This window comes from Pagrus pagrus (assembly GCF_965226575.1).
Source record: "Pagrus pagrus genome assembly, chromosome: 12".
Lineage (NCBI taxonomy): Eukaryota > Metazoa > Chordata > Actinopteri > Spariformes > Sparidae > Pagrus > Pagrus pagrus.
The window spans coordinates 25,923,121-25,938,670 of NC_140196.1; the positions used below are offsets into that span (position 1 = coordinate 25,923,121).

Below are 15,550 nucleotides of genomic sequence, written 5' to 3' on the forward strand. Positions count from 1 at the left end.
ACAAACTTGTTCTACAAGCTGAAGTTTACATAATGCAAGATATTCAAATGAAAGCATCATATAGAGACATATTTAGTATTAAGTCACAAATATATTACCATTATTACCCATCAACAAGTACAGCACAGCAAACTACGTGATGCTCTCAGAAAGCTACACTATGTCGCTTTACACAATTTTCCTCCAAACGTTCTCACTCCAAACTCATGAAATCCAGCAGCTTAGTCAGCGGCCTGAATCTTCAAACTATGACACTCTACTTTCCTACTCTAGCTTCAGTTTTGGTCGGCTAAGTGTTCTGGAGTCAAGTTAGCAATAATATGTATTATGCAACATCAGGTATGACTTTCAAAATAAAGGCTCCAAGGCCAACTTTCCAATAATACGTTAAATACCACTTCCAGTAAGACTTTCAAAATAAAGCTGCAGACAAACACATATTAGGACACATTATGACTTTTCATGATTTGGTTAGGTTTAAGCACAAAAACTACTACTAAATTAGGGGAAAATCAGAATGCCATCATCCTGTAAGTATGGCTTGTTGCCACAGTGGATTCTGTTCAAGAAGGCTACATAATCCATAATAGTCCACATAGATGATAATGTTGAGATCCTAGCAAGACACAAAGGGAGAAACACATTCAATAAATTTCTAGTTGTGTGGAGGAACACTCTATTATTATCTGGAATGCCACTTAGCCTGTACAAACAGCTCATAATGACTTCTGTTGCTCTGGCGGGAGTTTCCTAAGGCCAGAAAAAAAACACAGCCCTGAGGATGTCATCAGGGATATCTCAGGATGGGTGTAGAGATGACAAATTTATAATAGATGCCATGTATTAAAACTAATTTGCCAAGTGTGTGCCCCTTTAACACATTATTTTACATAAACTGTTCAATAATTGGGGACTTTTCTGGCTCTGACCTATGGAGACATGTTATGTCCATGCTCTCAGAGCAAAACCTTTGCACACCTGTTGATTGACAGGTGCATGGGACAAGACAAAGGGTGGACAAAAAACAAAAAGCTCATGCACACTGTCCTCTTCACTTGCAATCAGGAAAAACTGAATGTTATGTCTGTGCTTTCTGCCATTGCAAATAAAACCAATTCAGATGCTTCATGGTTTTGACTGACATATTGTTGGAGGTGGCAGAGGTTATGTAAGGTTTGTTTGAAATGATCCTTTAACAGCTGAAACCAAAGATTTACTGACATTAGACCTAGCTTTTTTTGTTGTTTGGTTTTGACACAAACCTGCTGTGACAGCTGCAGAATTTGCTGTGAATGACATTCCTAACAGTTTTTTAGCCATTTACATTTTAGAGGGGAGCACCACCGAGTGAGAGGGGAGGCTCTCACCATTTTACTACATGCTTTTATTGGTCCATTCAGCTTGTGATTATGGATTTTCTCTCAACTTGTTTTGGCTTTAACAGAAAGGATTACAACATAACTGAAAATGCCCATCTGTGCGTGGCACCATGCTGTCAATCATCAGATAACTAGTGTTTCTAAATGACAATGTTGCAAATGGTGCTGCTATGAAAATGATGAGCTTCTAATGGTGAGGTGAATGAGTATAACTGCGGATTGTAGCACAGGTGTTTACTCTGTAATGGCAATTCATTAAAAGTTAACAGCTTTTTTGTGTTCTAATGACACATGCAACTCCCCCAGCTCCTCAATCATTATCTATGCATGCCACTAGGGATATAATGGTGTTGTTAACAAATGAAGTACTCAGGGGTGTGTCTAATTTTGTTTTGTTTTCTCTTTCCCCACCTTCGTGTTCTCCTCCTTTTCTCCTCTTCCTGTCTCTGTTGAACTCCTTGCAGATGAATTCAAAGCCTTCCTGAAGCGCCTGCCCACTGACCGGTTCTTGAATGTGTCCATTATCGGCAAGTTGTGGTCAGCTGACTTGTCCCTCCTGAAGCGCTACGCTCAGCTGGAGTCCAGCACAGCCCTGATCCTGGGCAAGGCCCAGAAGATTGTCAGGAAACTGTTCACCCTGAGCAAACGCTGCCCGAAACAACCTCGCATCAGTCTGCCCCGAGAGAGGTAGCCCACTAGGATACACTCACAGAAAAACAACTAAAGGGAGAAAGCATAATGTGTCATTACTGGGCTATGGGCTCTCTAACAGCTCCTCAACAGAAGGAAAACCCAGAACTGGAAAGAGTCCAGCTTTTAAAAAGTCCAAAAGTTATACACACAGGAAGATGGGAATCATGCCAGTCAGGTACACAGTTAGTCCCTTTAAGCTGATCTCTCTCCAAAACATGTATTTGTAGATTGATGGCATTACGTTGTCAGCTTTTTCAGCATTGGGCTGCCTCTGCTGACAATAGATTGTACATAGGTAAATATTTATTACTGTGTAAAGCCGTTGGGCATTATGAGTGTACCACTATGTAGATAGATGTACCTGGCGCTTAACTGAATGGATCATATTTATCCCAGATAGTGTTAATAATGTGACCTTGCAACAACTGTGCAAAATTCCCTGAATGTTGTCTGGAGTTCATATGAGCAAACCCCTCAGCAGTCTTTCTTCATACTTTCCACAAGACACAATATAACACAAATAGTGCAACGCTATAAAATGTCTCCTAGGAGTGACTGTCGCACAAAGTGTTAACCCTACATTTAAACAACATCACATCCCTCCTCTCTCTATGACGACCAGAGCTTTTCACCTTGCCTTCCAGTGTGGCCTTTCAGAACAGCTGTTATCATTTGGCCCCCCAACATGGTTAGATGACACTTCATATAGACAATTTATTTTCCAGCATAATGCACCTCTTACTTTTGGCCTTTCTATATAACATTTGTGTGGCTGTGGCTCAGGAGGTAGAGTGGTTCAGTCACTGATCAGAAGGTTGCAATAGCATGTCCTGGTGTCCCTGGGAAAGATACTGAACCCCAAATTGCTCCCGATGGCTGTTCCATTTGTGTGAGTGTGCGAATGGCTCAGCATAGAAATATTGTGGGGTGCTTTGGATAGAAAGCAAGTAGGCACCTTGCATGGTAGTCTCAGCCATCACCGTACGAGTGTGCGTTTGAATGGGTGAATGTGGCATGTGCCGTAAAGTGCTTTGAGTGGTCGGTAGACCAGAAACAAAACATCTGACTATCAAATGAGACTGCTGTTCATTTCCTGTTTCCAACCAACAGTCAGTGTTGTTCTTCTGTCTGCAATCATCCTTGAACCTTATGTGTTTATTATTTTGACATTGACACACACATGTGTATATACTGTATGTATATATATATGTATATGTATATGTATATATATATATATATATATATATAGGGACAATAACAACATGGTTAAGTTTAGGGAAAGATGATGATTTGGATTAAAATAATTACTATATAGTAATTATTTTACTATATAGTAAACCTTAACAAACCCTAACCATAGCAACACGTTCTCACTCCTAACTCGTCAAATACTGCAGCTTGGTCAGTGGCCTTAAGCTTCAAACTCTGACTCAGTTTGCACATGCATGGCTCTGCAGTCAAGTCAGCAACAATACGTACACTCACACTTCAAAATATAGCTTTCTGAAAAACATTTCTCATAATTTGACATATTATAACAATTGTTATCAACATTATGAAATAATGTTGATAACAAAACAAACATAACTATTTCCTACAATTTAGACAAATTATTTAACAGAACTACTGCTACTACTACTACTACAAAACAAAACAAGCACTTTGGACATCAGGGGCAAAGGGGCAGGTACCCAAGCACCCTTAGCTGCCCCCTCTGCACGTGCCTGCTAATTTCAGTCATGTCACATATGTAACTTGTGTTATGTAATTTACGTACGTTAACTTACTCATGTAACATAACTTAAAAACAAATCAGATTTGCCTGTGGTCATACACAGCACGTGAACCCTGGTCTCTGGGGGAAATCCTGTTGTTCTACCTATCTGACCCCCCAACCTCCCCCTGACTTGGACTTTTCTTACTTTTCATGCTACTGCACTACAGGGGCTCTGCACCAAGTGATGCGAGAGGGGTACCTACAGTGTCAAATAAGCATAGGGCCACTGACCAGGCTGCTGTCTTGTGATGTGTTGGGAGTGAGAATGGACAGAACATAGCATTGTCACACCATAAAACTGATTCTTTTACTTTATTTTACTTTATGAGGAGCAATATATGTCATCCTGCTGACGAGGGCGTGAGAACAGAGCACACTTTTATGTGTCATTTTACAGGCCATGGAAAAACAGATTAATTTGTTGTTTAACTTGGAGGACAGCACTGGCACAGAATGTTGGCATTGGATGCAAATCACGATTTTGCAGAATTGTCCAATATAAATGTAATTCCCACGGATATAGGGCTAGTTTTTTTAATGCACACATGTACAGGTGTTTGGAAACACAAGTACTGATGAGCCCCGCTCGGTAGCACACAGCTGAACAGACGCAGAAACGAGCGACACTGCTGTTGCAAACCAACATCTACTGATAATTTGGCAGGCTAACCGACTCCCTTTGCCTGAGTGAATTCTACACCTGTGGTTGACTTCTGAGCCAAATACCCTCTCGAGCTTCACTCAGCTGTCATTACATGGCAGTTCCGTTGCCGTGCCGAAGGGAAAAATGAAGACAGGCTTGTGAAAAGCAGGTGTTAAGAGAGGGAGGGGGCCTGAGTAAGAGATGTGAACAGCCAGAGAGAGAAAACACAAGAGAAATAAAGATGACGGGAGGAGTTCAAGAGGGAAAGAAGGGGAGAGTGTGGTAGAGATGAAGGGTCTAGTTACAGGTGGTGGAGGCCTTTGTTGGGTAAAGTATGTTGTATGGTGGCATGCTGTAATCAAGTCATCTCCTGGCCTGACAGCTCGGCACTTGTTTACAGAGGACTTTAATTTCCCTGACAGTTCTTTCCCTCCACCCATCACTCCATCGCCCCCCTCTCGCACGCTGCCACGCTTTCTGTCTTTATTTCTCTCCCTCAGTCACCTTCGTGTCGCCTCACTCCCTCTCTCCGTCTCGCCTCTGTCACTCGGAGTCCTTAACCTAGTTCGTACCAGCAACAACAAGTTATCAGGGGCTGCTCAGCTGCAAAAGCGCTCTATTTCCTTCTGCACAAATCCATTTGTTTTATCATCATTCATTTTTGTCTATTTACACAGGCCTGGGGGGAAGGAATTGCTGGAGCATTTGGGCAATGTTGTGTGTGATTTCCTGAACTTAGCCTGGGGATAGAATCTCTGCAGAGCCAATTTTCAGTCTGAACTTGTTGCTACTGTTACCGCTCCAAAGTGGATGGTAATTTATGTATGTCTGCCTTTTTCATCTCCATGACTGTCATACCAAACACCCATCTTCTACAGGAAAAAGGTGTCAAATTGCCATGGATAAATAATCCCATTTGTAAAAAAAATATGGAGTATACCGTGAATTAGAGGTTCAACAATGAAAAATGGGATGTATGCGCTTAAAACACGAGTGTAATCTAGGGATACCGTTATTTAAGGCTCTTATCCAAACTTTTGAATAAAAATTGTCTTTTACCCCTCACTTTGAACTTTACTTTTTTAGTCAGTTCAGTTTATTCTTCTGAGAATATTTCAAAAGAAGACATTTTCTTGAAGTACAGTTAAAAAATTGAGAGATGAGCAACAAAAAAGCAAATCAAACAAAGAAATGAAATGAAATAAAATACAATGCACATTGAAAAAGTCATGGGGACAATTAATTGTCAATTGTCATTGTGACATGAATATTGAAGTGTACTGCATTCCATTGTTTGCCAGCAGAGGGGCGGTATAAAACTGCCACAATTAATTGCAATGCACTGTCATTAGTTTTCATGAGGAGGTTCAGATGAACCTTGAGTTAGTATGATTGTTTTTCATTATATTGTCTTACGCTAAATAATTGTTGTTCTTTAATTTGATTATGACACATAAATTCATACATAACAAGGATAAAAATCTAAGAATGTGCAGTGTATTTACATTTTTTAGATGTTTTATTTACATAGGTATTGTAAATCTTCCATATAAATGGGAATTTACAGTAGAGCCAATAATGATAAGGTAGTGCTGTAGATACTATTTTAATGAAGAATTACATATGATAACTTCATATATACCTGTGAATTGACACACTGACCTCTTTTATTAAGAGTCAAACCTGATAAACAACTAAGAAGCTACTGAATGGCACACAAAATTATTCATTTATTTCCAATTACTGAAATGTTATTTGAAATATTATTTTGTTCCCTGTCAAATTCATTACGTTCTGATCCACTTTAGAATGTTATCTTTATTGTGTCCCTTATACCATAAAACTAGTAGCTACCATTTTCTCTAATGTGCGTGTATACTCAGTATCTAAATTGATATGAGGAAAAGTATCCACACCTCATATATGAATAATCATTCATCTGTGAACATCTACAGGTCATTTGCATAAGTTGATTTTTTTTTTTTATAGGTGACAACACTGACGTCCTCCACTCCCCACATACAGGAGTTGGTTGATAGTGAATACATTAAGTGTGATTAAACTGTTGCTTGGAAGAAATGAGAAGGAGATGGAAGATGATTCTTTTCATCATTATTAAACCTTAATTTAGAGGCATACTGTGCAGGATTTGTCACCGTTTATTAAAAGAACACTATTAGAAGTTGGCACCACCTCAGCGAGGGAGACAGAGAGAGACAGAGCAGCAGTGGTCGAGCAAGCTGCAGAGTGACTGAAGAGAGCAAGCGGCAGTATCACGAAAAATGAGTTAATTAGAGAAATAAAACTTTATTTTCTGACTGTGTCACAGTGGTTACATTCTAAAGCAAAAAAAGCAAAAAAAAATTAATCGAAATTTCACTTCAAAAAGAAATTAAAGGTAAAATAAATGTAATTAAAAAAAGATTATTTTACTACACAGCTAGGAATAATCAGGTCATAAATAAACTTAAAAAGTAAAAATTTTAAATGCAAAATCTGAAATGAAAATGCTCAAACTGAAAGCATTTGTAAAGATGAAATTATGAATATTATTAAAATAAGATCAGGGAAACATGAGATGTGTAATGGGGAATGGTGAAGCTTAAAAGGAAATGTGGTAATCAAATCAAGGGGAAATGATCAGTAGACCTCAGCAATACATGTTTTTTAAGCGACATGTCTTAACAATGAGTTCATTATACAAACGAAGAAATCTATGAATGTAACTCGTGAATGATATAACTCCTCATTCCTAAGTTAAAGCATGCTGACAAAGGAATATTCTGCCATTTTTTTGCACATGAGCATATCCAGAAATTCATATCGTAAACTCCACCACTGACTACCCCAGTAACTAATTCAGCACAGACCAGACACGGTCCAGCCATATTCTTGGTTTTGACCTTGTCTTGTTATTTATTGCTTGGCAACTACTCAAGATGCTGTGTATCTTATGTAAGGCATTACCAAAATAACAGCAGCTGATTATTAAATTGGATTAATGTTGTATCCTTTATGCTTGAATGACCAGATTGTAAATGAGATTTTTAAATTAATTGTTAAAATCACATTCCAAGTCCCATAACCTGCTTCATTAACCCTCTTCCCCCCTGTTATACTGTTCTTCTGTTGACCACAATTGCTGTAAAGTCAAGCAGTTGATTCCTCAATAAAAAACATTACACAATGCTTGATATCCTAAGATATGGACATTTCTGGGATCATTTTTAAGCTTTGAGTAGGCCTGCTGGTTCATGGAGGCTGTGCTCGTCTAAACTACACAACTACCTCTTGAATATGACCATTTATACCTGTAAGGTGCAAAGGTTAACTGCTTCAAAGGAAGCATGTTGCATGACAATATGTCCAAATACTAAACACAAAATACACTTCAAAACCCATAAAAAAACCCAGCACAGAATACTAAGCTTCTGTATAATAAAACATAACAGCATCTCTTTTACTCCCTGAAATTAAGAGACATCAAAATATGAAGTGAACAGAAAGCGTTCCTCACCTGTGTTAATGTGAAGCATGATAAGAGCATAAAGACAACAGTGTACAGGAAGCACACTCAAACAGACCAGTGTCACAATATTAACTCTAACCACTACTTAAAACATAAAGAATTGGTGTTGAGGACCCTCCTACACAGAGGAGCACATCTTTTATCAGTGAGAGGCAAGGAAAGAGAGGGGGGTGCAGCATGCATAAGAAGCACTCTGGAGAGATTTATGCTTCATAACTTTCTCCAAAATGGAGTGCTACATCTTCACCTCATTCTGTTTCGCCAAGTGGCAATGGGCTCCCTGAGGCAGGAGGATGGAAAATACCTCACTGTTTGTGAGAACCACAGTTGGAGTGGGTGCTGTTACCCACCAACCACGAGAGGCAACAATGAGCATGTTCAAAAATTGAAAACAGCCATGGACAAATGGCAAAGAGCTGAGATGTATGTTTTACCAGTGGTGTTTTCAAACAGCATGTTTTACACATGTGGATAACCTCCCAAACTCTTACAAAGAGCATGCATAGCTGCTTCTCTAAGCTTTTCTATTCTTCTAAGAAGTTTGGGGCTAGGTGAGTACTCCTAGGCTGATCTCCTTCAGTCAGCATCCTTCAGCATTTTGTTCTCAGTATCATTTCACTCATTAAGAGCTCTTGAAGAAGGAAAAAAAAAATCACTTTGAGTTAACAAGCTTGCCAATTGTCAGTTCTAAGATGAGGTGGCCTGACTGTATTGATTTTCAAGGCTGCTGATAGGTTGCTGTTTTTGCAGTTTCTCATTGACATCAGAGGAAGGATTTCTCTCCCCCCTTTAAATTAGTCTCGGTTGTGATCTGTTTCAGTCATGAAGATGTTTGGCTGTGGACTGCATCTGGAGTGACTTGCTGGAGATAGGTGGGAGAAAAGACCATATTCACATGGTAGCCATTTTCCTCTGACATCACACTCAGGGTCGGACACTCAGCTGTTGTTTGGCTGTGTTCCAGGGTGCAAGTCATATAAAAACAAACTGAAAAAACTGTAATCTGAAATCTGGAGTCATATGTCAAGGTAAAAAAAAAAAAAGCCAAATTTGATGAGACATTAGCCTCTGTTAGACAACAGCTATCGTTAATATTTAACCACTTCCTAGATAACATTACTGGGACAAATGTTTTTAAACCTGGATATCAAATGGAAATATTAACTAGCAATGTTTGAATGCTAACGTTAGCTAATGTGTTATCGAATATTTTGTTACAAATATGGCTCGACGTCCCTCCAGATTTTCACTTTCCATCGTCTTTTCAGTTGCGGATCAATCGAAAAGTGGTGAACTGATATCAATGTCATATTCCTTATGATTATTCGACCTGCAACCTGGAACACAGCCGCATGACATTATCCCAGCACTTGAGCTCCACACCCCAAGCATGAAAATGGCTGCCCTGAGAATATGGTTTATGGTATGATTTTCCATTACACTTATGATGCAACTATCTGGTTATGGGGGTAAGTCTGATTTATCTTCAGACTCAAACATCACCTGTTGGGTGATGGTGAGTGCTTGAGTGTGAACTGATTTAATTTCAGCCTCCAGCTGGAACTTATTGGAGATGGGTAAGAGTTGGACAAGATTTGATTTGAGGGTTTGCATCCTGGTGCGGCCCTGCTTGAGCAACTTAATGGAGCTGTGTAGAACTTGATTTTTGTCTTCAGGCAACTGCTTGACTCTACTCTATTATTAAATACATTTAGTGGAAGGCAGGTGCTTAGCCCTTTGAATGCCCTTGCCAGTGAAGGTCATAACATCTTTTCTTCTCTGAGAACAACATTTTATCTTTAAAGGGCAGGTTTCTCCCTATCATTTTTTGCAATGAGTACATTTCTTCCCATTGCTTTTGTGCTCACCCGTGAGCTGGAGCGTTTCTCCACCTCCAGCTCACGGACATGAGCGTTATCCATTAGATGTTTCTCCCTTCTGCTCATGGCCACTTCCACGTCCCTGTTCTTCTACGTCAGCACAAAGCATCCCTGTTTGAAGTATGGCTACTGCTTTCACAGGAAGTCTCTCACTTTGGTCACCTTGTGCAGTTGCTCCAAGATTCATCTTCTACACTTCTGCTATTTCAGTCAGTTTTCATCTTCGCAAAGAGCCAAAAGTATAACTTCAGTGAAATTATTTAGTACCATATGATTTGCCTCAATCATTACCTTCTCAAATTAAGTGTATTGGTTGTTTTGGTCTGATCCGTGTGCCATAACAACATTTGAAAAAAAGTGCAGTGAAACATACTGATAAGCAAATTATAAGCAAGATTTTTGCTTTGTTTGGCCTTTAGCAATCAATGGCAAGTGACAAATCGATACCTTAGTGCAGATCAGATCTTTTCTTCTGCATGTTTTATGTTCATTATTTACCAAGTCTGCTCTGATGCCTTCTCTTTCCCGGATACAGCCACAGCCTCATACTCTGTTTGACATTTACCAAAGCCCTCCTATTTTCTCCTGCCTACTGGGCTTGTATCCCCTATACCCATACTGTATAACAACTGCCAGTCAACCAAATGGAAGAATTATACCCTTGAACAGTATTACAAACTCAATTAAGTGTTGCGTGACAGGGTTCTTATGAGAACTGCAGGTAGTGACTGACTTAATGTTTTTGAAGGATAATTAATGAAGATTTAATTTATTTTCTTCCACTCTTTACCAATACATCCTGTTGGCTTAAACGGAAGATGCCTATCATGCAAAAACTCAAATATTGGATATATTTATGAAATCTGTATTATTGCTTATATATCTTATGTTGCATAAAGAGCCAGGCGGAGGTAAGTCTAGCTTAGCATAAAGACTGGACACAGCAGAAACAAAGTTTAAAAAATGTGTCTATTAATCTGTTACAAGCTCTTTTGTTGTGTGCACAAATATAAATGTTAATGCAACAATCTTGGTCTGAACGGAGTTGCATGATGTCACTATTTCTTAACGAAGATTCAAACCACATCCTCTGTGAACTTTTGGGGGTTTTAACAGCAACAGAACAATCAACTGAAACCAAATGCTGGCAGCAGAGTAGAAAGCTAAAGCCTCTGTTCCCATAACAGAGCTACAGCCTCTAATGAGTGTACTGTGCCGGGCAACTGTGGAAGAGCCAAGCAAAGGGGAGACACAGATGAGTTATTTTCTGATCATAAGAAAGGAAACTTTATAGACTGTCAAGAAATGCTAAAACATTCAGATGTAATCTAACCGGTAGGCAATTTGTTCACGGGCCGAGGGGGGAACCTGCATCTATAAAGGCCAAAATCTGGGTACAGTGTCAGAGGCGGAGCCCCACTTGTTATCCTGCCATCCCTCTCCATACACACCAATCACTGATAGTGATTTTTAGTTTTGATGACAATTAAAGTGATGATGGCAATTGGTGAAAATAGCTGTGAGTGTAACAGTGAAAGTACAACTCACCACACCCTGAAAATCTCTCTTTGCTGACCCCTCGGAGTTTAACTCCTCACCATTTTAAAGTGATGCACAGATGTAGTCCAGGACCCAGTCACACTACTGTTTGGTGTAGTTACTGATGAAACAGGGCACACTTGTCAGAGGTACACACTGCTTTTCCAGTCTAATGGAATGACTCAATAATCAGTTACCTACTGTGTCTCTCCCCTCTGCAGGCCTGTTGGATTCTGGTTAAGCAGGGCTCAGTCTCTGCTCTACTGTAATGACCACGGAGTGCTGGGCTCCTTCTCTGAGGAGGTACGGAGCTGTATATGCCCCGTGGAGCAGCCCACCTGCCAGGGAGTCATTCCCTGCATTGTGGGCACCTCATCCACCTCCTGCTCCTCCTGTGCCACTGACAACGCTACCCGCTGCGGGGCCTGTCACCACGGCAACCTCCTCCATCTTGGTTCCTGCCGGCCGAGCATCGCAGCATCCTTGGACCACTATCTCAACTTGGACTTGGACATGCCTGATGCTGAGGTTCTCAGAGATTCTTGTACATGTATTGCGTTAGTTCTCAAACCTCGGTTGGGCAAATAATACAGTAACACTGATTACACTAAAGGTCATGACACAAATAAAAAGACACATTCATACAGGTTTCTTTATGCATAGACACAAACTGACCTCTTTAACAATAATAACAGCACATTAAATACATTATATGTATGAATTCTGCATTAAAATGACCAAAAAAAAAACTAGAACATTGTTATATATTACCCGACCCTCTCAGCAGAAGCAGCAGAAAAGCAGTTTGTCGCCCTGTTCCAGCCGGCCCTGCAAAAAAATCTACAATTGCTGATATAAAGGAAAATAAAATATGGCCTTGAAAAGAAACAAATTAATATGAACATTTAAAGTACTACATTTTTTTTTTTTACAATTTTGTTTTAAATATGTATTAAGTATTAAGTATTTTTCTATAACATCTATGAGGCAATCCACCATATTTACACATAAACTTCAGTAAAGTCTTCATAATAAGTTGTCAGCCTATAAAGAATGTTGTAAAACTAATGATATTATCATCACATAAGTTTAGTTAGTATGGGTTTGGAGGAAAAAAACCTACAACAGAGAGCCAAATTGGAGGCCATACATGTGTATAGAGTATATACTGTATTGTTTGAAGACCAGTGTGGAAGTGATATGTCTATTATTACTTGCCTTCCTGTAAGAGTGAATGTGATCTCACAGTTTATTTATTCCTCTTTAGGTGAAATACCTGCTTCAACGACTGGACAGCAGAATAGAGGTCCACGCCATCTACATCAGCAATGACGTCCGCCTGGGAAGCTGGTTCAATCCTGCCTGGAGGAAGAGGATGTTGCTGACACTCAAGAGTAACAAAAACAAGTCCAATCTCATCCACATGCTGATGGGCATTTCTTTCCAGATATGCTCAACTAAGAATTCAACACTGGAGCCTGTGCCTGCCATTTACGTGAATCCTTTTGGAGGGAGTCACTCGGAGAGTTGGTTCATGCCTGTGAACCAGCCTGACTTCCCTGACTGGGAGAGAACTCGACTGGACGCTGTCGTCACGGCACAATGTTACAACTGGACACTGCATCTGGGCAACAAGTGGAAGTCTTTCTTTGAGACAGTGCACATCTATCTGCGAAGTCGCATAGTCACAGATGATCCAACAGTGAATGAAACGCTCTTCTATGAACCGTTAGACTTGGATGACCAGACATCCAACCTGGGGTACATGAAGATCAACACACTGAAGGTGTTTGGATACAGCATGCACTTTGACCCTGAGGGCATCAAGGATCTGATTCTCCAGCTGGACTACCCCTACACGCAGGGTACGCAGGACGCTGCCTTTCTCATGCTGTTGGAGATGAGAGACCGGATTAACCGGCTGTCTCCACCGGCACCGCAGCCGCTCGACCTGTTTTCTTGTCTGTTGCGTCATCGGCTCAAGCTGTCGGCTGGAGAGGCGGCACGCATCAAGGACTCTCTGCAGCTCTTCAACTCCAAGCTTCCCAATGCTTCTCCTGAACCTGAGCTTGCCCAGCTGTGCACATAGCTCACAAGTCAGGAGTGATTCTACACACAGAAGGTGGAGTTGCTGCTTCAGGGACAACCAGAGACAGAGCGGGGGTGGGGGGTGGGGGGGGGGGACATCTTGGACCCAAATGAAAAAACAGAACACCCAACTCTAAAGGCTGACTGCTGGGCTTTTCTTATGGTCACTCTTGGCTTGGTTTCTGGTGTCACATTTTTATGTTAAATTGCTGCCAGAGCCCTTTGACGAACAGTGGAGTTGTGTTGCAGACTTTTCGGAGAACAGCTAATCCTTGGACTCTCTTTCAGAAGCTCTAACGACTAGCCTGGAGGCTTACTTTTGCTATTACTGCCCTGCTTTAGGCAAACTGTACGACTGGATGAACCAACACTGATAGATTTTATGATTTGGAACCTCAGAGAGCCGATGTCATTAAGTATACCTAAGACCTCTGCCTTGCAAAGATATAGGTGATTTTGATATGTAAAGAGGAACTCTAAAGGGGTCTTCAAAAATGAGTTAATGGAAGAGGATTTCCCCTTTTCTAACCCTATTTTCTTTGGCTACAGAACAATCTGGTGGGAAGGGAAATGGGATAATATTATATATGTGGTGAATGAGTTGTTATGTTATGCTTAACAGTTTAAAATTTGATAATCCTGAACCCTGTTACTGTCTTTGAATATTTCTTTTTAATCCCCGCCTTCCATTTTATCTGGCATTTGAAAAACTTGTAAGTATCTATGCTTAACATCCGAGTGAGAAGCCTGTTAGTGATGTTCTGTCCTTGGTGGTGTGTCTAAACCAAAAGACGGTGAACACATCGGCAAACTGAATGGCAAACTATCTTAAATGTTGAGTTATTTTTCTGAGCTGAAAATCATAAAGAAATCTTCTGACGTGGTAACAAAAAGGTCTGCGGATATAGCGCTGTAAATAACGCTCCATCTAACCCCCGGTGTGGACAAGTGCACATTGCTTTTTAGATAACCCAGTGCAAAGACCAAAAAAATGTTTATAACAAGACAAACTCATGCCTTATATGGAGAGTCAATGTTAAGATAAGAAGCACATTTAGTTTCTGTGTTTGATTTCCCAGCAAAGGCTGTATTGCTTTTTATATTTCAATATTTCTACCAAGACAGAACAGCAGACACATTCTCCAGTGGTAATGTAGCTTTTCCATGTAAATGCCAGTCACACTTTCTGCATTTACTTGTTTTGATTTGGTGTTGTGAAACTTTGAGTCACTATTCACAGTGCACACCAGTACTAGCATACTGTAATTGTTCTGCAGAATCCTTCTATACAAACTCTCAGTAACTCATAGAGCCTTGTTAATTTTATTATGGTTTTAAAAGGTTTTCGATAGTTTGGTTTAGTCTCAGGTCAATGAAATCATTTTTTTTTTTCACAAGTGGGTCCAACGTCAGCTGCCGGTTACCACGGCGACTGGAGTTACAAGGTTTCTGCGGGGCAGTGATGGTACAGTGATTGAGAGCTGCAAACTTACCACTTATGATACTTGATATGATTCTACATTTACTTCACTAATTTCTCACTGAAAGTCAGTAAACCTTGTATGTCATTTTCAGCAGTTCTTCTGTGCTCAGCTTGCTTAAGTAAAAACAAAGTGGTTTATCTATCTGGGATCTTTCTCCTTGTTTCTCACTGTTACAACACGTGTACTATGAAATAACATATTGATATATATCACAGAACAGGTTGTCTCAGGTGCGGAAATATTTGTTTTATTTTTTGTTTACTGACATAATGGTGCAGCACAATAGAGATAGTGTTGTTGCAACTGATGTTTCATTGGGATATTAAGGGGAACACAGCCACTGTGCCGTGACTTCACAGTATTTTAAACATCAAGGTTACATCCAAGTTTTATGATCACAAAATCCCCAAATTGGCTGCCGGTCTTGCCAATTACAGTCTTTGGTCTTATTACTGGGAGACTGCCCTGCTGTCAGTCAGCTGTCATTTGCATACAGTGATGCACAATCTTCTAGAATCACATGAATTGTTCTGTCATT

General features: G+C 40.1%; 1 protein-coding gene across 2 annotated transcripts in view; it reads left to right on the plus strand.

Moving 5' to 3' along the window:
- Nucleotides 1–15,158, plus strand: part of brinp2 (bone morphogenetic protein/retinoic acid inducible neural-specific 2) — a 246,528-nt gene extending 231,370 nt beyond the window's left edge. For both annotated transcript variants that reach the window (XM_084369785.1, XM_084369786.1), the window contains 3 exons: nucleotides 1,844–2,066; nucleotides 11,662–11,968; nucleotides 12,708–15,158. In XM_084369785.1, coding sequence (XP_084225911.1) covers nucleotides 1,844–2,066; nucleotides 11,662–11,968; nucleotides 12,708–13,529 — 1,352 coding nt within the window. In that variant the 3' untranslated portion in view covers nucleotides 13,530–15,158. The remainder of the gene's footprint in view (nucleotides 1–1,843; nucleotides 2,067–11,661; nucleotides 11,969–12,707) is intronic.
- The last annotated feature ends 392 nt before the right edge of the window (nucleotides 15,159–15,550 follow it).